Genomic DNA, 26,368 nt, shown 5'->3' with positions numbered 1-26,368 from the left:
TGTGCATTGGTGACCATTTTAAAACATATCACATGCATGTATAGTAAAACTGCATTAGTACAGCAATGGACATTAGACATACCCATCGTACTGTGATTATTTTGACATTTTGATATTTATAGATTTCTGTTACTCATAACAGCATTTTTTGTTGTTAAAAAGAATTCAACAATTTTGGCTCATTTTCCCGAAGCAAACATAATGTCAAAGTGGCTACAAGAGCTGACGAACATGGACAAGTTCCTCAAATGCCCCATAACATCACCTACTCCAGACTCTTCCAATTCTGTATAAACCTAACAAAAATCATCCCAAAAACATCAACCAAACTGGAATGTTATAGGAACTTACAACCCAGATTTTTTGAGGTATAGATTTACTTTTACCGTGAAGGGTGGCAATCAGCGGCAGTTCTGCGCTATCTGCAGTGTGGTACTACCAAATGAAAACATGAAGCCTGCACCTATAAAGACATTTATAAACAAAGCATGCTACTTAAAGGAGCAAATCATTCAACCTCTTTTAAAATGAAAAAAAAAATCCTGAGACAACAAGAAAACGCTCAACCATGTTCGTGTTTGTACAACAAGCTAACAGGCACTCTGAGAATTTTCTTGAACATTTAATTGACAAATATGCCTTTAAGAAAGCAGACACAATTACAAAACAGCTCATTTTGCCTTAAGCAATTCATGTGTACCACCAGCAAACTAAAACAGATTCCTTTCTGCACTCTCTTCACTTACCCTTGATTTCAACACACTTTCACAAATGCTAGGTTACAATTACATTTACTTGCTTAGAGGACACTTTAGTTCAAAGCGACTTATGAAAAAGGTCAACATTATCGAGCACACTTCTGTCTGGGGGACTGTTTGGTAACAAGTGTTACAGAACAGATTTCAAAATTGATCATCATAGGTGAAATCCTCAGAACAAAAAACAAGTTAGTTACAATTTCTGGGTTACAAAATCTAATAGCTAATATAAGTTACATTCATCAAACGTGAGAGTCCTCAAACTCTACTTAAAAGACATTGAGGTAGTCAAAATTTCGGATGGAAGCGGGCAAATCCTTCCACCAGCCAGGAGCTACACATGAAAAGAATTTGTACTGAGATTTGATAACACTCAGAGGTGGCATCACCAGACAACATTCATTAGCAGGTGAAAGTGGTCAAGAAGAAGGACAGGACCTCACAAGTACCTCCATTTAAATAGGTGCTGACACATTGACTTTGTAGGCAAGCATCTCGGATTTTAAAGAGCGGTCAAACAAACCTCCTATGAAGAAAAACAATTTTGGACGGCGTTTTCCCTTGCCCGGACGCGGGTCACCGGGGCCCCCCTCTGGAGCCAGGCCTGGAAGTGGGGCTCGATGGCGAGCGCCTGGTGGCCGGGCCTGCACCCATGGGGCTCGGCCGGGCACAGCCCGAAGAGGCAACGTGGGTCCCCCTTCCCATGGGCTCACCACCTATGGGAGGGGCCAAGGAGGTTGGGTGCAGTGTGAGTTGGGTGGTGGCCGAAGGCGGGGACCTTGGCGGTCCGATCCTTGGCTACAGAAGCTGGCTCTTGGGACGTGGAATGTCACCTCTCTGAAGGGGAAGGAGCCTGAGCTAGTGCGCGAAGTTGAGAGGTTCCGGCTAGATATAGTCGGACTCACCTTGACGCACAGCTTGGACTCTGGAACCAATCTCCTTGAGAGGGGCTGGACTCTGTACCACTCTGGAGTTGCCCCCGGTGAGAGGCGCCGAGCAGGTGTGGGTATACTTATTGCCCCCCAACTTGGAGCCTGTACATTGGGGTTTACCCAGGTGGACGAGAGGGTAGCCTCCCTTCACCTTCGGGTGGGGGGACGGGTCCTAACTGTTGTTTGTGCGTATGCACCGAACAGCAGTTCGGAGTACCCACCCTTTTTGGAGTCCCTGGAGGGTGTGCTAGAAGGCATACCTTCTGGGGACTCCCTCGTTCTGCTGGGAGACTTCAATGCTCACGTGGGCAATGACAGTGAGACCTGGAAGGGCGGGATTGGGAGGAATGGCCCCCCCGATCTGAACCCGAGCGGTGTTTTGTTATTGGACTTCTGTGCTCGTCACGGATTGTCCATAACGAACACCATGTTCAAGCATAGGGGTGTTCATATGTGCACTTGGCACCAGGACACCCTAGGCCTCAGTTCGATGATCGACTTTGTGGTCGTGTCGTCGGACTTGCGGCCACATGTCTTGGACACTCGGGTGAAGAGAGGGGCGGAGCTGTCAACTGATCACCACCTGGTGGTGAGTTGGCTTCGATGGTGGGGGAGGATGCCGGTCAGGCGTGGTAGGCCCAAACGTGTTGTGAGGGTCTGCTGGGAACGTCTGACAGAGCCCCCTGTCAGAAGTAGCTTCAACTCCCACCTCCGGCAGAACTTCGACCACATCCCGAGGGAGGTGGGGGACATTGAGTCCGAATGGGCCATGTTCCGTGCCTCTATTGTTGAGGCAGCTGACCGGAGCTGTGGCCGTAAGGTGGTCGGTGCCTGTCGTGTTGGCAATCCCCGAACCCGTTGGTGGACACTGGCGGTGAAGGATGCTGTCAAGCTGAAGAAGGAGTCCTACCGGTCCCTTTTGTCCTGTGGGACTCTGGAGGCAGCTGATAGGTACCGGCAGGCCAAGCGGAATGCGGCTTTGGTGGTTGCTGAGGCAAAAACTCGGGCGTGGGAGGAGTTTGGGGAGGCCATGGAGAACAACTTTCGGACGGCTTCGAGGAGATTCTGGTCCACCATCCGGCGTCTCAGGAAGGGGAAGCAGTGCAGTGTCAACACTGTATATGGTGGGGATGGTGCGCTGCTGACCTCGACTCAGGACGTTGTGGGTCGGTGGGGGAGTACTTCGAAGACCTCCTCAATCCCATTAACATGCCTTCCAATGAGGAAGCAGAGCCTGGGGACTCAGAGGTGGGCTCCCCCATCTCTGGGACTGAGGTCACCGAGGTGGTCAAAAAACTCCTTGGTGGCAGGGCCCCGGGGGTGGATGAGATACGCCCGGAGTTCCTCAAGGCTCTGGATGTTGTAGGACTGTCTTGGCTGACACACCTCTGCAACATTACATGGACATCAGGGACAGTGCCTCTGGATTGGTAGACCGGGGGGGTGGTCCCCCTCTTTAAAAAGGGGGATCGGAGGGTGTGTTCCAACTACAGAGGGATCACACTCCTCATCCTCCCTGGAAAAGTCTATTCAGAGGTCCTGGAGAGGAGGGTCCGTCGGATAGTCGAGCCTCGGATTCAGGAGGAACAGTGTGGTTTTCGTCCTGGTCACGGAACAGTGGACCAGCTCTATACCCTTAGCAGGGTCCTGGAAGGTGCATGGGAGTTTGCCCAACCAGTCTACATGTGTTTTGTGGACTTGGAAAAGGCATTAGACCGTGTCCCTCAGGGAATCCTGTGGGGGGTACTCCGAGAGTATGGGGTACCGGCGCCCCTGATAAGGGCTGTTCGGTCCCTGTACGATCGTTGCCAGAGCCTGGTCCGCATTGCCGGCAGTAAGTCGAACCCGTTTCCAGTGAGAGTTGGACTCCGCCAGGGCTGCCCTTTGTCACCGATTCTGTTCATAAGTTTTATGAACAGAATTTCTAGGCGCAGCCAGGGCGTTGAGGGGGTCCGGTTTGGTGGGCTCAGGATTGGGTCACTGCTTTTTGCAGATGATGTTGTCCTGTTTGCTTCATCAGGCCGTGATCTTCAGCTCTCTCTGGATCGGTTCGCAGCCAAGTGTGAAGCGGCTGGGATGAGAATCAGCACCTCCAAATCCGAGACCATGGTCCTCAGCCGGAAAAGGGTGGAGTGCCCTCTCAGGGTTGGTAGCGAGATCCTGCCCCAAGTGGAGGAGTTCAAGTATCTCGGGGTCTTGTTCACGAGTGAGGGAAGAATGGAGCATGAGATCGACAGGCGGATAGGTGCGGCATCCGCAGTAATGCGGGCTCTGCATCGGTCTGTCGTGGTGAAAAAGGAGCTGAGCCGCAAGGCGAAGCTCTCAATTTACCAGTCGATCTATGTTCCTACCCTCACCTATGGTCATGAGCTATGGGTAGTGACCGAAAGAACGAGATCCAGAATACAAGCGGCTGAAATGAGTTTCCTCCGCAGGGTGTCTGGGCTTTCCCTTAAAGATAGGGTGAGAAGCTCAGTCATCCGGGAGGGACTCAGAGTAGAGCCACTGCTCCTCCGCATCGAGAGGAGTCAGATGAGGTGGCTCGGGCATCTGATCAGGATGCCTCCTGGACGCCTCCCTGGTGAGGTGTTCCGGGCACGTCCAACCGGGAGGAGGCCCCGGGGAAGACCCAGGACACGCTGGAGGGACTATGTCTCTCGACTGGCCTGGGAACGCCTTGGGATTCTCCCGGAAGAGCTAGAAGAAGTGGCCGGGGAGAGGGAAGCCTGGGCATCTCTGCTCAAACTGCTGCCCCCGCGACCCGACCTCGGATAAGCGGGAGACAATGGATGGATGGGGCGGAGTGGTGGCTCTGAGGCTAAGGATCTGCGCTGGTATCCCGAAGGTTGCCGGTTCGAATCCCCGTCAGTGCCAAAAGAGATCCTACTCTGCTGGGCCCTTGAGCAAGGCCCTTAACCTGTAATTGCTCCAGGGGGCGCTGTACAATGGCTGACCCTGCGCTCTGACCCCAAGGGGTATGCGAAAAAAACTAACACACACTGTTGTAAGTCGCTCTGGATAAGATAGTGATCTGAAGAGGAGAGTCCTATGTTTCCGCCTCAGCCGATTGAACAACAGATATTTCACTGCAACTTGAATCATCTGCAGCAGCTTGGTGACATATGTTGGTACACCTGCCACCAGAGTATTAATGCAGATGTGGTCCAAAGCCTGGACCAGACATTGTGCTGCAAACATTGTCAGATACAGTCTGATATTGCAAATATTGTACAGAGTATATCTGAAAGACCAAGAGACAGTAGCACCATGGTCCTAAAGTGCAGCAAGGCATACCGACCTGGCGGGTGTTAGTGATAATTAGCTGAGCAGATATGGAGTGCTGAACAGATGGACGAGCTGGGATAACAAAAAGGTCAGTCTTTACCAGGTTGAGTTGGAGATGGCGTTCCTTCATCCAGGTTACAGCTATGAGTCAGACGTGCAAAGCTTCTAGCTGATACCATGTGGTTGTCTGGAGAGAATGACAGGTACAGTTGTGTATCATCAGTATAGCGCTGATAGGAGAAACTATGGTAAAGTAATAGGGCCAGGTGAAGAGGTGTATATAGGGAAAAGTGCCCAGCACAGGTCTTGGGGGCACTTCCGTGCTTGCCCAGTACTCACTTAACCCCTCTAGACTTCAGGACACAGTACGATCTGCCCAAGATGTAGGTTACCCTTAAAAAGACAAATGAACACTACATTTGATTCAGTATTAGACATCCAAGTGTAAAGTTATTTTGGAGGAGTATGGAGCAGTTTTGGAGAGGTGTCTATTTAACCCATTATGTACACTGTATTTAAATACTGAATATGAATTTACTGTTATTTGGTAATGAGTGCCATTCAGGGAAAAATGTTGGCTAGCTTACATTAAAATTACTGCTAACAAAGGGTTATCACTGAGCAAAAATAGACAGAACTTTGTGCCAAGGCCAAAAAGGTAGAAAACCACTCTATTAGTGTGCACTCCCTTATATGGACTGAATTTAGAGATTTTATTTTACGTTTGAAAGATGGAGGAAACCTACATGTGCACAGAAAGAAAATGCAAGCACAAAAACACTTAAGGCATCAGAAATGCTATCCACGTTGTTACCGTTATATACCAATTCAGCAAATTTACCAAAAAACACAACGTGGTGCTTAAAAGAAACCATAGCCTTTTACAGACTGATCTCCATGAAACAAATGTAACACAAATTGCAAAGAATTAAAAAATAAGTAACCTCCTGCATTTCATTGTTTTCAGTCATTATCCATGAAACTAAAAATGTATATACATACATACACACACACATTTAAAAAAAACTATGAAATCGTTTGATTAAGACATATATTTACATTCAGGATGTTGGCATGTATCTCCACCATTACGAAACAAGTAAAAGAGTCTCCCCCTAACATGGCCTCCTGCCCTACTGATATGAATATAATAATCTCCGACAATGAATAGCGATAAAAGCAAAACGCAGTTACTTTTACACATACACATTGGGATTTTCCTTTAATCTAAATTAAAGCACATTTAGTACATAGTTTTATGAAACAAGACTTTTCGTAAAAATAAAAATATCAAATTTAACCCGGGAAATCATCGCAAAAAAGGTAGTAAGGCAGCCAATCAAACCACTAATATTAGCAAGCCCGACTAATCCAATAAGGAAGCCAACTCTTTGTTTCCAGGTAAAGAAAACGGCACCATCAAAATTTCAATGCGTTTAAATGGGGGAGAAGCCAATTGGAAAAAATGTTGTTGAAGCGTAGGGCGTATACCGCGCAGCGTAGCCAATAGACAAAAGCGTTTATCTATCTAGGGCGGGTTTAAAAATAGCCTATCCAATGACAAAATTTAGACAGCCGCCTGGTTGCTAGGTAAAAAGTAGCGCGCAGATTCTCGCTCTTTTTACCGTCAGGTGACGCTGTATTTACAAACTGTAACGGATTTTGGAGAACGAAATATTGTAACATTTCAGGTATAAAGAGGACATTTAAAACGAAATACAAGAGTTGTAGGCCGTCTGAGATGAGCTCGATAGATGTGAAAAAGTTAAAAGTCGCCGATCTACGGGCGGAGCTGCAACAGAGGGGCCTAGACACGCGCGGCCTGAAGGCCGAACTAATCGACCGCTTGCAAGCTGCAATCGACACTGAGAACGGCGGAGTGAAGGTAGGGGAGGCCGCGGTGGGAGACTGGCCTGCTGAAAGCGATTCAAGTCTTGAATGTGGTGATTCACACGACGTTCTAGAGCAGGAGACTGAAACAGAGGCTGGAGATCCAGAGGACGTTTTTAAAGCCGCAGAAAAGCAAGAGCTGACGGAAACGGCGAGCCCAGCGGAAGGGGGTTCTCCGCTTCAAGAACAGCCATCACTGCTAACCGCTTCAGGGACGATTAAGGAAGCTAATCCACCCGTTCCTTCGCCGGTAAGAGCATCATTAGAGCTACAGAAACCGCAGCAGTCGCCATCCCCTGCAAAGTTGCAGCTAGGAGGTTCGGAGACCATGACAGAGCAACAGAACGCAAAGCAAACCGTGCAGGCCACAGAGCAGGGAGGGAAGGCTGCGGAGAGCGCAGCAGAACCAGAGTGCGAGAGTCGCAGCACGCAAAAAGCGAACGATAAGGAGGGAGATGCCGCGAAGATCCCCGCCACCAAGGAGGACGGTGTGAATGGGGAGCAGGTTAAGATGGAACCTGGGCAGAGTGAAGACTGGCCCACCGAGAGGGAGGCCGGGAGCGACGACTCTGGCTCTGAAATGGAGCACGAAGGCGAGCAAAACAACCAGGGTGAGAGTTGCATTATGATTGTGTTGAGTTCGTTGGGATGGTGCGCATACATGCTGTTCGGCACAGGTTAATCGTTCTCTGGTAGCTTATTGTTTCTTGCTTCGTTCTTTCGGCGCCTTAATGCACGTGTTAATCATTAGTAGTGGCATTTTGCAACAAATTAAACTAAGATAACTTAATGCCGCGTACTGTTCAGCTAGCAAACTTTGGTACATGCTTCCAGCACCCCTTACTTCAAGTTATATAGTATGATTTGAAACGTTCGCGCATCAAGTAGTGGTTAAAAAGTAAATGGCCGAGGCGCGTGCGTTCATTCATTCATTCGTGTGTTCCTTCGCGGTTTTCTGTAAAAGCTTTGAGCGTCGGAAGTGTTGGGTGATTGGTGCTGGTTAAGCAAGGCAATTCTGAGAAGTCTTATTCAAATAAATTTCGCATAACCAATTAGTCCACCCACAGTTGTCGTTGGGTGTAGAGATGAACGATCTTCGTGTGATGGCCAAATCAACAAGTACTACGTAGTTTAATGTACTTGGGGGAAGGAATGTCCCGTGGTCGTGCCGTTTGGTATGTCTAGTTCTTTCACACTCGTATGGACTTTTCAGGCTGAACGTAGTCTCGCGCACCGCACGAGGTTATGTAGACAAAATGTCACTTTTCAGTCATTGAATTCTTGAGGCCATTTCACTAGCATGTATATCAAGTTATTAAAGTCTAAAGTCCACTGTTCCACTCAGTACTGTTTTTTATCCCATTGCGGTTCTATTGTGAAAGGTTTAGCTCTTACTCATATTGCACCATTTATTATTTAATGATGTATACATTTAAATGATCCTAAAGAGACCGATGGGTCTGTACAGGAAGCAGTATTTTATTAATAAGTTGCAGTTTTTTTTTTTCATTTTTCAATTAATCTGGGAAATTGAAAAGGTGTTATGGTGTCTGGTGTTTTCTGTTAAGCCCCTGTGACTTGAATTGTTTCACTTTATTTGAGTCGTGCACTTTTATTCAGTTTGACTGATGGTTGAACTCTGCTCGTTACAGACAAAAAAGAGGAAGAGCAAGGTGAACGCAGAGGTGTGAAAAGACCTCATGAAGAACGGGGGCGAGGCTACTATGAGTTTAAAGAAGAGGTTAACTACAACCGGTAACTACACAATTCTTTCTTTACATGGAACGTTGGCATCGGTCCATTTTATTCATTTTTAAGTCAATTGTCAGGATTAAAGTAACTTTTTTTTTTTTTTCTTTTTTTTTAAAAATTATTTGACTGAAGGATGTCTTTAGATGATGTGTTGCTGTTAGCCTTAGTGTGGTTTGTTTGTTTTAGTCACTGCTATGACCTCTCGTACGTTTTGCAAATAGCACAAGAACAATTCTTCCGTATTTCTGTACTTGTGAAGAACTGTGACCTGATGTTTAATGTAGACGGTTTGATAAGACATTAGTGTATATGTTTATGGTTACATAATGTGACTTTTTTGAACAAATGGCAGTAAGAGATCCAATGTACTTTTCTAGCTTCCTTTTATCTGTTAAGGGTTTAGCAATCTTTAACCTGTTTTGCATTTAACATCCAGGGAATTCTTTATAGTTTTAGGGTCCTTCTAATTTCGAGCGTTTGACAAAACCTTTTAAAGCAAGTTTTCTTTTATGAAACATCTATAAAAGTTATGTGCTTGAACCTGTTTACCACTAGTAACCATGAGCTAGTCTGTCCTTGGTGCTTCTGTTGTTTTCACTGGTTGCCCGATCACTAAAAAAAAAAAAAGGATTCTAAGAATAACCATGACATATTTTGCTGCTTTTGTAGTTCTGTTTGGTATTTAGAACCTATGATGATGTCATTGTTGGTTCTAGCCTATGTACTACAGATATGATTGGATCCAAAGCTGCTTTTTTTTATATATATAAAACTCTGTTTAACTGTTTGGATTGGGTTTGTTTTGCCCAATAATGGCTTTTAATACAGTGTGCAAGCTTTTGAGGTAGCTCACAGTCTGAGGTGTAGCAAAAGCTTGCATATTATAATATTTTTAGCTAGCCAATCAAAGGTGTTCTTGTTGCATCCATAGTGGCTAACATAGTACAACAGCCTACTACTATGCAAAATTAATGTCATGGATGCACCAAATCAATGATAGAAGTGTGAACACTTTTAGATATATAAAGTTCAAAAACTTAGATATAATTATGCTTTTCATGTCTTCGGAAACTTTGCAAAACAGGGTTCTCTGTGCAAATCTGTATCAAGGAACTTAGTATTATTGATCTTCCTGAAATGTGTAGAACAAAACTGAGAAAAAATATCTATAAAATATCATCTAGTATACTGAAGCAGCAAGCATAGAAGACCGTTTGCATTATTGTAATGTACTCCTTATCTAAGGAGAAATTTATAATTTTTTTATTGTATGAGTAACACAACCATTCTAAAAGAATCTTGTAATGTAAAAGTAGAACACTAAGAATGTGACTTGAGACAGGTTTGTTAAAGTTGGTTATGTACTAGACCCAGCATTATTGTGGATTTTGCCCCCAATCCCAAAGTACACGATGTGTAGTTAATACATCTCCTATATAATGTAGGAATTAAAGTCTTGTGAATTAAGATCTGATGGTTTTTATAACCTCTATATGTTATTGTACTTGAGTTTATTTCCTTGATGTTGGATAGACTTGCTCCAGTCGAGTTGTTCTGGGACATGCAATGGAACACATTAGCCACACATCTCAAGTGTTGGTCACTATTTTTCTTGTAGTAAGGACTACTTTGAAAACAGTGATTGGGAAAAATGGGACAAGAAGGACCGACCACTGACCTGAGTGTCCTTCCACAGGTTTATAACTGGTAAATCGTGTACGCTGTGTTTTGCATTCACTGCAGGCTCATCAATAATCAATACTGGAGTGTTTTCAAAAAAATCTGATGTAATAAAAATATTATTAAAGTATTGGTGGTATTCTTTTTGATGCTTAGATAGCCAGAGTCGGTTCACTTAGTGTTTTGTTGTTGTTTGGGGTTTGCTTGCTTGAAAGATTCCTGTAGTTTCATTAACTGTTATACTGCACTAGGGCCAAGTCTCCAGAGCCAGAAGAAGAAGAAATTGAGGAGGAAGTGGATGAAGGTTTGGTCTGTCTTGATACATGTGAGTATCATACTTTTTTATGGGGGTAACATACTGTTAAGATTTCTGTCAAGTGGTGTATTTAGTCAAAGTAATGTCAAAAGAATGTTTTTAAAGTTGTTTTGTCAATTTTGTTAAAATGGTAAGTTCATATTGTATAATTTTAGTTTATTTCATTGTGGTCTCTTTTATACAGATAACTGTGATTTGCATTTCCAAGTAAATAAAGAGCGCTACAGTGGACAACCCCTCTTTTCAGAACGTTTTCCCCATCTGTGGTCTGGTAGCCGTGCAACTCATGGTGTGACAAAGGGGCGGGTTGGCTTTGAGGCTAAGGTATTTTGGAGTTGTCATTATTTTTTTTAATTAAAAGTAAAAACATACTCTGTGTGTGTGTGTGTGTGTGTATAGGGTTCCAGCATGTGGCAACATATTAAACATAACATTCATAAATCGACTTAATCCAGTTCATGGTGACAGAGGGGCTGTAGTATACCCCAGTGGAACTGGATATAAGGTAGGAATTGGCCTTGGACAGGGCACCAGTTCATTGGAAGGCCCACATACATAGGTGCTGGTACTTGCAATGCAATAATTGTCATAACCTACATACACAAAAGAATAGACTGACAACAGCTGGGTATGGGACTGAAACCAGGGTGTTGTCTGTGAAGAAGAAACATAAAATACTAAGGAGCATGATTGCTTAGTGGTTAAAGTGGCTTTAAAATATGGAATTTTTTTTTTTTTTTTTTTTTTTTTTTTATTACTTTATGGCATCTTGATGTTTTCAATCTTCATCATATGCAGGTATCTAAGAAATTGAAAGCAAAAGACCTTCCAGAAGAGGATCCTGAGACACATGTACTTCGTGTTGGCTGGTCAGTCAATAATGCAAGTGTTCAGCTTGGTAAGATACATAACTTTAAAGATGTCTTTCAATTTCTCCTTTGTACAGTACAACTTTTAATACAGTTACAATGTAAACTCCCAACAAAGGGTTTTTTTATTTTTATTTTATCAGAAGGAAAAATTTGACCATTTTCCCCCCCCCTTAAGTACTGAATAAGCCAGAACTGCCTAAAAATAGAAAGGTACAAGTTGTACTCAATGCCTCCCTTTTCAGAAATTTCTGGAAATACAAGTCACTGTATGGTTTCTGTATCTAGTTTAGATTGTAATACATGTAGAGCAGAATAGCTGTAAAAGTTAGTCTTCTAAAAACCTGAAGCCACATTCCCTTTCAGAACCAGTGTTACTAAAAATGCACCATAAATGCTCCTCTTGGCTCTCTCACCCCCAAAGATTTAAAAAAAATTTTTTGGGATAGAGGCCTACATATTATGTAATTTATGCCATACCATCTAGAAATGATCAAGTCCTTGCATTCTAGCATTTTGACATTGCTTTGAATGAGAATAAGACAGCAGCATGTATTGTAAGTGACTGTCAGTTTCCACATGAATGCCTGTTTTTCTCACCACTCGGATACTAAGAGCAGTTCTCTGCTGTAGTGAAAAAGCTAGAGAAAACCAAAATGAAGTTGGGCTAGCTAGCTAAATGAGTTAGATGCCCTTAGTTTCACAAATTAGCTGAGGCACGTTCTTTTATTCATTCTTTAGATTTGATTTCTTGTCAGTGTAAAAGTAGAAGTGTATGTTACTAAGCAACTGGTAGGGTGGTATTTTACAGCAGTAAGCTTTTAAAAAAACCCTGAGCAAGAGAGAGAGAAGACTGCAAAATACTCTGTTGTAAAATTGTGTTTTTAAAATATGTAGGTGAGGATGAGTTATCATATGGGTATGATGGCCGTGGGAAAAAGGTGGAAAATCGTGCTTTTGAAGACTTTGGCGAAACTTTCACTGAAAATGATGTTATTGGCTGTTACGTGGTGAGTATAAGGCACTTGGGGTGGGATATGAGAAATTGCAAGCATCCGGTTTTGTTTCCAGAATGTATTTTTACCTGTAGGTTCTGTTGAGATGATATACAGAATGCACACTTGTACTGTTGATCATTGTTGGAAAGTTCATTTGGTTCTTAATAATTACTGCTTTTTTCTTGGGCAGAATTTTGAAGGGGAGGAGATAGAGCTTTCGTTCCAGAAGAATGGCACAGATCTTGGTGTGACCTTCACTGTTAGTAAAGATGCTCTAGGAGACCAAGCTTTATTTCCTCATATGCTATGTAAAAATTGTGCTGTTGAAGTTAACTTTGGGCAGCTAGAGGAGCCCTTTTTCCCCACACCGGAGGGGTTTGTGCTGATGCATCAAATATCAGCCGAAGAATTGGTCCGCTCCTCCATGGCTCCTAAAACAAAAGAGGAGTGCGAGGTGAGTGTGTTGAACTGTTTTTCTTAAAATGATTGCATATTAATAAACCTGAAAACCAAAACAAAAAGATATTATACCAAGAGAGGATGCAGGTAGTATGAATTTTTGAATTTATAGTAGTTTATATTAATCTTTGTTGACAATAAAAATGTCTTTTGAGAGGAAGGAAAATGCAGTTTCTGAATAAGGTCCTCATCATTTCTTTCAGTTGGTTTTACTTTTATACCATAGGTGCTGATGATGGTTGGAATGCCTGGTGCTGGTAAAACTCACTGGGCTCGAAATCATATGATTGAGAACCCAGAGAAGCATTACAATGTTCTTGGGACAAAAAATGTCTTGGAACGAATGAGAGTAAGTATTAGATTACTTTGGCACAGAGGAACTACTTAGTTTGATAAAACAGTACTTAACAATATCTGGACATCCATTCATCCATTATTAATTAAAACCAAGCAATTTTGGACTCAAGTCTGTCTGTCTAACCCATCTTGTTGGGGATATGGGTGGATAATCTGGGACTCCAGGTGATTTTTGGGGATTCTGTATCAAACTAGTTTTGTTTTACTGATGTTTTTGCCAGTAAGTAAAGCAGTGTTTTCTTTGAACTAATGTACATCATCTGTTCCACTGACATACCTTTTTATCATAGGATGAATGATGTAAAACTTGGATGTACTGAATGGATATTCTGTTCAATCGGTGAAGTTATTTTGATGAGCCATATTTTGTTTTTCAGGTACAGACACCTGAAGGAGCTCAAGTAAGTGCTGAACAGAAGGAGATGTTACTGCAGCAGGCAACCCAATGTCTTAGTCAGCTCATTCAAATTGCTGCTCGTAAAAAGAGGAACTACATTCTTGACCAGGTAGGGAACACTAAAATCCGACCCCCCCCCCCCCCCCCCCCAAACTGTGTACCTGCTGTCCAAATAAAATAAACGGGTTTACATGCACTTTCCCAAACCCTACCTATAATATGTGTATGTATATATGTATGTATGCGTGTTTTTGTTGTCCTAAGCTGATATGCTTGAAAGAATACTGTTCAAAAATTGATTGAAAATGTGAATATTGCTAACTGCACTGACTCCATTTCAGGCTAACGTGTACAGCTCTGCCCAGCGACGTAAGCTGCTGCGATTTAAAGGGTTCAATCGAAAGGCAGTGGTAGTTTGTCCCAGTGATGAAGAGTGGAAAAAGCGACTGCAACTCCACCAGCAAGAAGAAGGAGAGGAAGTGGCTGAAACCTCTCTTCTAAAGGTTAAAGGTGGGAAATGCCTAGCATTGACAAACAAATATATTAGCCTCTCTCTCTCTCTCTCTCTCCATATGGTATAGTCTGTTAATTCAGACATTCGCACATTTCTGTTTCCACATTTAAAAATTCCTGGGTAGTTTTTGTAGAGTGCTATACAAGTGAAGACATTTTCCCTCTTATTTGTGTGCTTTGTTACGCATATCAGTTTGTTTTTATATAATCTGCATTGGTAAATCCAGTACTTGTTAATAGTTCACTTGTTACTTTGTACAATGTTTAACTTGTCAGTAATTTTTGTTTTTGTGTGGGGTGTTTTTCTTTCTGGTTCAGATGTGGGGTTCAGTCACAAAACTCTCTCTTAACCTGTTTCAGCTATTTAATGACATGCTCTTGTAGCTTGCTTAGATAAATCTTGACCATACAATGATATCCTGCCAGTGAGAAGTAATTCCTCATGTATGAAATGCTAGATTATTCAGAAGTTTTAATGGTAATATCGGTTTTTGAGGTATTTAGATTGACCTGTGTGGTGTGGGGTTTTTTTTTTTTGTTTGTTTTGTTTATAATAACTGGATTAAATCTGTGTATTTTAGTGAGTTTTACACTCCCGTCCAAGTGTAATTTTCTGGAAGAAGTCATCTATTCTGAACTACAGAAAGAAGAGGCAGAGAAGCTGCTTGCTACATACAAAGAAGAAGCTCGCAAAGTGCTTCCGCCACCGCCAAAACGCAAGAAACATCGTAATCGGCGTAAACAGCAGAATCGCAATATACGAGGTGGAGGGATGATGGGGACAGGAATCCTACCTTTGCCATATGGTAAGTAATGTGTTGTGATATTCTTGGGTGTGGGTTGTTGCTTGCATCATATCCACAGATCTGGAATGTGCTTGTCACCATAGTCTACATGTTAAAAACTAGCTAAAATACTAGTGCAGTGCACTGAAATGTAAGGTTTCAGAAGGAGGAGGGGAGTGATTGCACATGGCAACTGACCATTAGTGCTGTTCTAAGTTTGGTTGTAGGTACTTGGTATTGTTGGGTCAAGAGGTGTTTTGTTTGGGTTTTTTTTTTTTTTTTTTTTTTCCTCCCTAATTTTCTTTGTTTTTGTCACGGTTAAAGATGAACTGAAATGGTTTTGGCCAGTCTCTCACAGCATTGCATCATACACAACCTGAGGTTAAAAAGTGAACATTAACATATGTTGATGCGCTTTCTTATAAGTAGCCTGCAAAAGTGTAAGTGAAAATTATTTTTATTAAGTAGAAATGCTGGTGTTTGCTGTCCTATTTTTATAAGGCACTTCCTACATTTAATGGAACATCTTTAAATTTAGTGTAATGGATGGCACACATGGACTAGCATCCCAGCCAGTCTTGAACAAGGATCCTTAACTAGCTAGGAGGCCAGTGTAATGGAAGGTTAGGGGGAAATAAGTACTCCTGAATATTTTCTCTCCCAATACGCTAGTTGGCAGCATCCCTGGATTAGGATTGCCACATAGACACCTGCCGGGCATGGTGGGTCCTGTAGTCCTTTGGGGCAGCCCTGTTGGTTGGGTTCCATGTGGGGTTCACAATCCCTACTTTCAGGGATTTTATTTATTTATTTATTTTTTTTAAACCTGAAGTGCTTCCAACGTGTGATGCCTAACACCGAAATACTCCAGGGTCATAGATAAGAGGCCACTCAATCTCAGCCGGGCAAGTCATAGTCGACTGGAAAAGGAAGAAAATTGCCTAAAGGAATAGAAGGAGAAAAAAAAAATATTGTGGTGATTTGCAAAGTATTTGTAAGGTATTTGGTGCAAACAAACGTTGTTATACTGGGACTTTTGTTGCTGTGGTTGTCAGTGTCAGGGTGCTGCAACTCCCACTACTGGTCACATTAGATTGTTTGTTATGTCACCAATTATAGTATTTTGTTGAAAATTTGATTTTTCAGTCCCAGTTACTACTTATGTTCAGTCCTTTCTAAGTATGCAGGTGGTTGTTTCATGAGAGCAGAAATACTACTGCAGACAAAATTGATTGCACTTGATTTTAGATTGGGTATTCTTTTTCTGTTTTTGTTTTAATGGCTAAATTGGAATTTTAAGACATTGGAAGAAGTAGAAGTAGAACCTGGAGACATCTAGGTCTGTATGACCAAGAATAAAGGAACAACACTTGTACGGTATATACAGTAATCCCTCCTCCATCGCGGGGGTTGCGTTCCAGAGCCACCCGCGAAATAAGAAAATCCGCGAAGTAGAAACCATATGTTTATATGGTTATTTTTATATTGTCATGCTTGGGTCACAGATTTGCGCAGAAACACAGGAGGTTGTAGAGAGACAGGAACGTTATTCAAACACTGCAAACAAACATTTGTCTCTTTTTCAAAAGTTTAAACTGTGCTCCATGACAAGACAGAGATGACAGTTCTGTCTCACAAAAGAATGCAACCATATCTTCCTCTTCAAAGGAGTGCATATCAGGAGCACAGGCTCTCAGAAACAGAGAGGGAAGCAAACAAATCAATAGGGCTGTTTGGCTTTTAAGTATGCAAAGCACCGCCGGTACAAAGCTGTTGAAGGCGGCAGCTCACACCCCCTCCGTCAGGAGCGGGGTGAGAGAGACAGAGAAAAACAAAACCGTGAAAAATCAATACGTGCCCTTTGAGCTTTTAAGTATGTGAAGCACCGTGCAGCATGTCGCTTCACGAAGCAGCTGCACACAGAAGGTAGCAACATGAAGATAATCTTTCAGCATTTTTGGATGAGCGTCCGTATCGTCTAGGTGTGCGAACAGCCCCCCTGCTCACACCCACTACGTCAGGATCAGAGAAAGTCCGCGCAAGAGACACAGAGAAAAGTAAGTTGGGTAGCTTCTCAGCCATCTGCCAATAGCATCCCTTGTATGAAATCAACTGGGCAAACCAACTGAGGAAGCATGTACCAGAAATTAAAAGACCCATTGTCCTCAGAAATCCGCGAACCAGCAAAAAATCTGCAATATATATTTAAATATGCTTACATATAAAATCCGCGATAGAGTGAAGCCGCGAAAGGCGAAGCGCGATATAGCGAGGGATCACTGTACTGCAATGGAAGGCTTGGATGGATTTGCATACCAAATGGGTTGGTTGGTTGCTTAACATCCACACAAGTGTTGTAGTGGTAGTGCTTCTGCCTTACAGTAAGGAAATCATGGGTTCACGTCCTGAGTCTTCTCTGCGTTGGAAGCGCTTTGAGTATTGAGAACAGTGTTATATAAATATAAAGAATTATTTCCCTGTTCCCAGCTGGGAAGCTGTCACAGTAGAAGGAGAGCGGGAGACTGATGTATTTGACATTTGCCAGTTAACTTGATTTTAATGTTAGTGTACGAATATGTTGCTACAAACCTTTTATTTAAGCACATTATTTTAATGGGAATTACCACCCTCATGTAGCTAACGCAAACTAACTTTCACATTTGTGCTGGAGTAGGCATTATAGTAAATGTGCTTCCTTGTAGGTAGGGTTCCTGAATTAGATCCAGGAATATTTGTATTTAAATATTATAAACGGAGAGCAAATTGTACTAAGAACTTGAAACGTTTTCATTAAATATGACTAGTTACTACTGGTAGTTATCTCCACATTGATAATGAAATGTTTTAGAGACAGAAGATCACTGCACAAGAAAATTTTTCTAGGCATCTTTTTTTTGTTTGTTTTAAATTATTGGAATGTTTATTGGAAGTGTTTGTGCCACAAACAAGTTCTGTGTGGATGCTCCTTTTTCCCACTTTTTTTTTTCTTTCTTACACATTGTTTTGGTTCATGCATACTAAAGCATGAATTATTGAATATGTAATCTGCATACTTGTCCAGTTATAGTTGTTTTTTTTTTGTTTTTTTTTAACATATCAGTACCCAGATGAATCGCTGTTGTGTTTAGTGACATTTCTGCATGACTGATAATTTACTCGTTGTAGGATGAACAGACCCAACTGTCACAACATGCATGCTGATTGTTCTGAGTAATTGACTCGTTCATTGAAAGGGGCGTATTCAAAGTAATTGCAGTGTGAAAAAACTGGTATAATTGTCCTTTATAAAGGAAAAAGGGAAGCAAATGTTTCACATATTGTTATAAAATATTTGTATGAATTGGGCCATTCCAAACATTGTTCTGAGGAACAACACAAGGTAATTAGAGAGAGGAAAATTTATAAAGTGCAGCAAATCATGGATTCTTGGCTAAATGATTTCAAATTCTTTCTTTTAAAATGGCAACAAAAATCTGAAACACGAAGAAAATGTGCAACTACTGTTAAAATAAATCGAAGAATAGTCCGAATGGCGCAGATCCACCCAATCCTCACCTCCAGAAAGATCAAAGATTTGTACCTTTTTAAGTACAGTTAGTCAGAAGACACTTTAATTGAAGCTAAGCTGTCAGCAGGGACCCCAAAAAAGCAGTACTGTTGAAAACTGCATGTGCAGAATTGGTTAGAATTTTCCAAGGAACAATGTCAATTGGCCCAAAGAGAAATGCCGTAACATTCTCTGGACTGAGAGAAAAATTATTTTCTGGTCCCATGGTCATCCGCAGTGCTCCACACAACCCACAACTCGCTTGAAGTCACCAAACACTTTAAAGACAGAGAAGCATAGTGGTGCAAAAATCATGGTTTGGGGATGTTTATCATTCTGTGGTGTTGGGCCTATTTGTCGTATTCAAACTGATCCATGATCCCTGATATACATCGGAATACTTGAAGAGATTATGTTGCTGTATGCCAAAGAGGAAATGGCCTTGTCAACCAGACGCCGCCGCCGCCGCCAAACGCCACCAGTAAGCAAGCAATATCTTGGTTCCAGACAAAAAGGATTGAGGTAATGGAGGGGCCAGCTCAATCTCCTGACCTGAACCCCATTGAAAACTTGTGGGTTGACATTAAAAATGCATTTTCTGAAGCAAAACCCAAAAATTTACAGGAACACTGGAATGTAGTTCGTACACCGTGGGCTGAAATACCTGTTTATAGGTGCCAGAAGTTGGTTGACTCGACATAACGCAGATGCGCAATAGTTGTCAAAAACAATGGTTATGCAACTAAATATTAGTTTAAGTTGGAAGAGAAAAATGTCAACACTGCTTTGTTTTTGAACAGATTAATATTCCTTTTCTTTGCTTCCTGTAAAAGAATACTGCAGACTTGATAAAATTTGTTAATGGTTTGATTTAAATTGAATGTGCAATGTTTCCACTACATTTGAAATATGGAAATAAGTTATTTCACTTTATTCTCTTTTTCTAACACCTTGCTATTTATTTGAACACAACCTGTATATCACTTATGATATAATTTATTAAGCTTCATATGGTAAGGAAAATTAGCTTGTGGGTGGTAGTTGTAACCTGTTGTTCTGTTTCCTAGGGGCAAACAGAGGTGGTTTCAATCACCGTCCATTTGAGCCACCGCAGCCTTTCTGGGGGGGACAACCACGCAGAGAGGTATTACAAATATGGATGAAAATTCTAAGTTTTAATTTGCTCTTCATTTTGATTGCACTAAATTGAATAGTTCAAAGTGGAATTTTTAGAAGACTTTCACAGTAAACTCTGCCAAATTCATGCAAGGTTCTAGTTTAAACATTTTTATGTGTCCTTTTAAATTTTTAATAGCATGATGAATTACTTGATAGTAAGAAAGTACTTTTTTGCTAGGTGGTAATGTTTGAACACATTGCAATTTAACTCCACTTTTGAATTTGGCAGATAGTGACTCCACTTTTGAATTTGGCAGATAGTGTTTTAATTGGTGTCTATTCATTGTTAAAGCAAAAAGCTTGATAAATTATGCACAATGTGATCACATACGTTCTAATTTAAGCATTTTTTTTTCTTCTGCATAAACAGCAGGAGTACAGACCATTTTATAACCAGTACAGAACAGAATATGACCGGTTTTATGGGCGAAACTATGATCCACAGCGGTATCGGGAATACTACAGGCAATACACTCAAGAGGTATGCTCTCGCTCTCTGATTTGGTAAATGGGTAGAAAACTACAGATAAGCTGTGGGTACTTAATTGCCAAAGAGCAAAATATTGGTTCTTGGATTTTTAATTTCTACTTAGTTGGTTATTAAACTTCAGCAAGCACAATTACAAGCCAATGTGCATTATGAGGAAAAAACAAATGTTAAAACAGAACATGTTTTTCATTAAATCTTCCAAAGCATAACTAAAGGAAGACTTACGTAGTTTGTTTTATTTGAAAATGTAATGTCAGCAGGTTCCAGTAATTTGGGTGAAAGAATTTTCATTTTTGGGTTAGCTTCAGGCCAATCAGTTTGACTTTTGCTAGGGAAGTTGTTAAAAAATAAATGTAAGTTGCTCCGCTTAGGCTTTAGATAAAGTGTCAGTCACATTTATATTGACACCTTTGCTTCTAAGACTTTTAGCAGCCCTTTTTATTATGTATGATATAAAAGTTACAGCAAAATTCATAATCCATACAAATTTCTAGATTCATTCTAACATTGCTAGTTTGCAGAAGTGTTGCATTTAACGTATTTGTTAAACTCTTGCAGCAGGAAGCAGGTGTTTGCAGTCATGTGAAATGATGGGGTGTTCTTCCATGGAAAATATTAAGTCTTCACAAATTCAGATTTTTGTGAAAGTGACACTTCACGCGTGTATGTGATTATAGTAAGCCAAGATTTGTCTGTCCTGCAATAAAGCCTAAGCTATAGACAGCCATGTAAAAGTGTCATTATTAGCACAAATTTCTCAAACTGCAAGTTGCTTCAGAAATAAGATTATGTGGAATTCAGTAACCACTCCTGGAATAATTTTCATTTTCTGCTGCATTTTGTTGTAACAGTAAATTTTTTTTTTTTCTTCGAATTGTAGAACTTTTTTTTTATTTTTGCTTAATGGAAAAAAAATACATTTAAGTTCTAGGTAGTGAAGGTATTCTACAATTTTTCTATGGTATTACAATGGATACTACTTTCAAATAGGAGAAAATCTTACGGTCAGTGCATTCATGTTGAAAGTCAAAGTGAGTATTTTCTAAGAAAAACACTATTACCTTAATAGGCGAAAGTGAATGACTCCTACATGTAACAGTAGAAAAGGATATGTATCAGAGTATTTGGTAAATTAGGCAGGTTCACAAATCTAGCCCAATACAGTTTTATGGTAGTGAGGTGCATCCTCCTATCTCTCTAACACATTAGCTATTGTAAATTTAAGTAGCATACACATAATGGCAAATATTTCAGAGAGTAGCTAATACCACATTTTGTCGGGACTAAACTAACAATTTGATCCTTTTTATTTTCGATCATTACGTTTACTAGTGAATGGAGTCAGGAGAGCATTTCGCACGTTTTGTTAAATAAACCTTTGCCCATAAATTTACAAAAATGTTTGTGGTTGGGAGGTAATCAATATGACGGTGTATTAGAATATTCATGTCATTATTAAATATTTTTTCCATCAGTTGAATGTTGATTATTCTGTGGCTTAATCTTAACTGGTCTCTGCAAGGCAATTCTGAGGTGTTTTTTTTTTTTTTTTTTTTTTTTTTTCTTCCTCCCCAGTGGAACCGCTATTATCGGGATCAGGATCGTTACGGCTATGGTGGTGGTGGTGGCGGCGGCGGCAACAGGAATTATGGCTATGGAGGAGGAGTCAACTATAGGGGTGGTTATCGGTAAACCACAGCATGGAAACTTTTGTCTCATTTTCCTATCTTTCCGGCCTAAATCTCAAAACTTTTTTTTTTTTTTTTTTTTTTTGCCTCCTTCTTTTGTTTTCTACAGTAGATAGGGTTTTGTTTTTTGTTTGTGTGTGTGTTTTTTTTTTTTTTTTTTTGTCTTCCTTTTCATGCCAGATTGGAATGCCAGTTTAATGATAGGGGACAAAATATAATAATTCACCCAAGAGGCAATACACTGCTTTTCTTTTAGTTTTCATCTTTTGTGGTAATGGAGGGAGGGGGTTATGTGGTTTTCATTTTCTTAAATTGTCAACTGTACATTTTTAAGCAAAAAAAAATGTTAACTTGATTGTCTTAATTGAATACACATTTCAGCTTTTACTAGACTTTTTATATTGTATGTAAATATATATATATAAATACCTATCTAAAATACCTGTCTGCTGATAGAGCAGTTTCTTGCTGCCAACAGATTTATGCTTGTGAAACAGCATCTTGATTTGAAGCATCCCTCACTTCCAGTGTTTGGTCATGGGGAGAAAAATGAGAGACAGACCATTAGATTAAGCATTTTGGCTTTTACATGTGAGGATATAAATAAAAGCATTTCTATCCTGGAATTTTACTTTTTTTAAGCTGTTAAATGTCAATGTGGAAATGTTGTTCAGAATGTAATGTTGATTTCAAACCATTCACTTCAGGGACAGACAGCATTAGGTATTTAGCTGCCTTCTGAGGCATTGTATGTGCTTTTGAATTAAGTGTGCTTTTTAATTGCCCTGTTTGCCCATTTTGCATTCAAGGACCATTAATGGACAAGTTTATGGTCTCTAAGACTGAGAAGTGAATGAGACCTATGCTTTTGTTTTTGTTTTTTGTTTTTTTTTCTTCCCTCCCCTCATCCCTCTGTGCAGTGGGTAAATTTTGAGTCATCTGCCTTAATTTTATATTTGGTTTCAACTTCTGAGTTGATATTTCCTCTCATTCATCTGTAGATTACATTCATTGCCATATTAGAATTAGCTGTTGAAGCCCTTACTGAATAGAAAAAGCCACTGTTATATTTATTACAGTTGATAAATGTGATGGTAAAGTTATGTGCAAACTTTGGAATGCTGCAAGAGCTCTGATTAAATTCCTTTGATCTAAACAGGTGGATTGTGCTTATTGTGTAACTTATAGATTTAAGAAAAATGTGTTTTTAGAGCACTAGACATGGATGGATGGATGGATGGATGAATAACTTGTTCAAATTTATATAATTCTCTTATGGTGTAACATTTAAGAAATGCATTTTTAATATAGCTGAGTACAGCTTTCATTTTTCAAGGAGTGTGGGCTTTACTGGGTGGGGGGGGGGGGGGTGAAGAGCTGCCGACAGCTGGCTATAAATTACCTTGTACTGTAGAACTTCTTAATCTAGCAGATTGTCAAAAATAGAAAACCTCTTGTTTACTACTAAAGACCACCCCTTGTTTTAAAAAAAAAAAAAATTCTTCACATTCTGTACATTTTACTTTTGTATCAGAATGAAGGTATCCAAAATATTTAAGTTTTTGTCAAAAAAAAAAACTTTGGTACTATTTTATTCAATTATTTATTAACTTTGTACAGCTGGACAAGTTCAGTAGTACTTTTTAAAGCCTGAGTTGGTTTATAGTTAGGCTGAAAACCATTACAGACATTGTTTGTTTGTCTATTGGAGGCCCTGTCCCATTCGGTTCTGACATTTTTGGTCATGTAATTTTTTTTTTGGCGTGTTTTAATTACTACTTTAAAAAAAGGAAAAAAAAAAAAAAAGGCAATTCCAAATGGTGAAACCTATGCAGGGATGTGAAATGGAGCTCATATGTATGGTGACCTGAGATGAGTCGATATTGTCAAAGATTACAGGGGAAAAAGTGGTGCTTTTCGATACTTAATTCACTATCATATTTTTCTTCACCATTTAAGGGCCATGTTAAAAGCCGATCAGAAACAAGCAAATAAACCTGGAAGAGTAGTGATTAGTTTTATAGGAATGTCTGCTTTGTTTCATTGCCTCTTATCCTCCATTCTGACAGCCATTATCACTTTTCTGGGAGATAACTCAAGGTCCACCCATCAGAGCTCATACATTTGAAGAATATTGAAGATATTATCAGTCCATTGTGTAGATTTGTTTCATTCCAGTCAGTTGGATTCCTCTCTACTACTTTTATTTATATAAGCATATATATGTGAAATAAAATGGATCAAAAGCCTACAGACCTAGGCTATTTATGCTTGATGTGCAGCTGCTGCAATGTGAGGGTACAATGGGCTGGAGTGGCAACTCTGAGTATACTTTTGTTTCCTCCAGGTGATCCACTAACTCGTGAAAGAAATTAAAATATGTTAACTCCAATGCCATCATTCTTACACACTCCACCTCCCTCCGCACCACTAAAGACTAATTACTATATAATACACATCCAACCAGCTTTAGCCATGGATGTACTACTATCAAGATTCCAACCTCTCCAGAGGGGTGTGTGTGTCCCCCTCCAGTTGTGACAGAAAACCAAATGTTACCTTTTATATTTTTCATGAGTGGAGCTTGTCCTAAAATGCAAATATATGTTAATGAGTGGGCAGTGCTTTACAACTGTTTCAGGTCCAGAATTAGTTGTGCATGTATAAAGATTTAGGCACTAAAGAGAGTGAAAGCTTGTTTAAAATTTCAACATGGTTTTTTGTTTTTTAATGTAAATATGTTGAATTTGTGTCGTTCGAGCAGCCAGTGGCTGGTTAATTAACTTAGAAAATGAGGCTGTATTATTTTTTAAACCACTTTAAATTTTACATTTTTAATACTTTTTTTTGTAGGATGTTTCTTGCACTAAGTGTTTCTCCTGTAAAAACAAATCGGGTTTAGCAAGTAAAATGTTGACAGTAAGTTAAAATTTGACTACCCTCTCACCCCCACCCCCGTCTCTCTCTCTCTCTCTCTCTCTCTGTTTCTCTCCCTAGTTGGACAATACTAATTTTGTTACAAAACATTGAGAATGGGAATCCAAATGTAGTATGGGACACTGCTTGTAATTCTGAAAAAGAACCATCAACTACAGGTTCTTACTTGGCATGTTGTTGAATTGCATTGATCCTACAGTTCTGAATGTGATTTGCTTTAAGTTCCTGTGATCTGTTTGTTTTTGTTTGAAGGTGTTGGTTCAATTTATATCATCTTTGATGTAATATCTTGTTGAATGTTCTCTTCCTTGCTAGACAGATGTATGAGAATAAGTTTTCATCTTGTACATAATTTAGTCCTTTTTAACTTTTGGAGCAACACATCTCATCTTTAAGAGCTGAATTGCTGAAGTACAACTGGTGTGTTGTGTCTGTGTGTGTGTGTGTTTTTTTTGTTTGTTTTTTTTTTCTTTCCTTTTGGTGGATGTGTTTTAAACCTTTCTACTGAGTTCAGATAGGGTTGGAGAGAGAGGTTGGGATAGACAAAATCTGAAAACTTCCAAAACCACTGTTCACTGTATCTTTACATTTTTCATGCCATACAATCTTGTACACTTCACTTTGACTAATGATTCAACCCAAAACAGTTTTTCATCACCTGATATGTTTCTTTGCACTGTTGTATGTGTTTTTGTATTTTTGCAACGGTTTGTTAAATCTTGTCCAAGAAGGCTTAAATAATTGGCAAGTCCAAAGTTCGCATAAGCTAGTTTTTTTTGTTTTTTTTTTTTTTGTAAATTTATAAAGAATGTAGAAACATGTTGTACTGTTTTGGACTTTTAATTTTGGTCTTCCTTCAATATATAACCAGTCCAAATCTTTAATGCAGAAACTGTCCATATGTTTATCTGGAACTAGCTGGCCACAATGCCGTAAGTGCTTGCATGATGGCTGACTAGTTCCAGGGAGAAATGCACAAAGTTTCATATCACGCTGTACGAGAAAGCAGTAAAGACTCCAGTATTTTGAAGAGACTTGTGTAAAGCATTGTAAACTGTTTGTTTACATGTAAAAAGGTTGTCTAAGATGACCAATGATTTGTTCAAAATTTACAGGTACAGTTTTGCTGGCCCCCACCCAAACCCCAAAACTGCCTCAGCTGTGCAGCATTATAGCATGAGGTGTTGTGCATGTCAAGGATTGCAATGTACCATGTCTGGTTAGAATAGAAAGCGAAATGTGTTTTGTGTTTTTTTGGTTTTTTTTTTTTGGTTTTTTTTGCCTCTTTCCCCCCACCACACCATTGATTCTTGACAAATGTGTGTTCATTTTATAAACTGAATCTATAATGTGGTATGCAAATCTGCAGTCTCTGCAGCACAAAAAGTCCTGTTGTGTCCAGAAATTGATGCTTGAAATGCATGCTGCTGGTACAAAACAAGGACAAAACTTGGTCTTTCTTGTCCAATAGCATTTTATGGGAAGTGTGATTTGCTGCCAGTGGGTATCACTGTTTAAAGTACACAGTCCTTTTAA

The 26,368-nt window shown here is 40.3% G+C and overlaps 1 protein-coding gene across 1 annotated transcript; it reads left to right on the top strand.

Moving 5' to 3' along the window:
- The first annotated feature begins 6,546 nt into the window (after positions 1-6,546).
- LOC114657916 (heterogeneous nuclear ribonucleoprotein U-like protein 2) lies at positions 6,547-23,051 on the top strand. The gene is made up of 14 exons (XM_028809887.2): positions 6,547-7,476; positions 8,518-8,620; positions 10,549-10,622; positions 10,798-10,937; positions 11,412-11,511; positions 12,380-12,492; positions 12,671-12,934; positions 13,166-13,288; positions 13,674-13,802; positions 14,035-14,203; positions 14,788-15,012; positions 19,606-19,682; positions 20,088-20,198; positions 21,783-23,051. Exons 1-14 carry the CDS (start codon positions 6,717-6,719, stop codon positions 21,897-21,899), a joined length of 2,505 nt encoding a protein of 834 aa, XP_028665720.1. The 5' UTR covers positions 6,547-6,716; the 3' UTR covers positions 21,900-23,051.
- The last annotated feature ends 3,317 nt before the right edge of the window (positions 23,052-26,368 follow it).

This window comes from Erpetoichthys calabaricus, chromosome 1, assembly GCF_900747795.2.
Source record: "Erpetoichthys calabaricus chromosome 1, fErpCal1.3, whole genome shotgun sequence".
Classification (NCBI taxonomy): domain Eukaryota; kingdom Metazoa; phylum Chordata; class Cladistia; order Polypteriformes; family Polypteridae; genus Erpetoichthys; species Erpetoichthys calabaricus.
Note: the sequence above shows the minus strand (reverse complement) of the source record. Positions and strands in the feature narration are given on the sequence as shown.

Excerpts from the sequence above, each read along its gene's own strand:
- LOC114657916 (XM_028809887.2), top strand. The coding sequence starts at position 6,717 with ATGAGCTCGATAGATGTGAAAAAGTTAAAAGTCGCCGATCTACGGGCG. Across the intron at positions 10,623-10,797 it reads TTTGGTCTGTCTTGATACAT|ATAACTGTGATTTGCATTTC; the intron begins GTGAGTATCATA and ends TCTTTTATACAG. Across the intron at positions 10,938-11,411 it reads GGGTTGGCTTTGAGGCTAAG|GTATCTAAGAAATTGAAAGC; the intron begins GTATTTTGGAGT and ends CATCATATGCAG.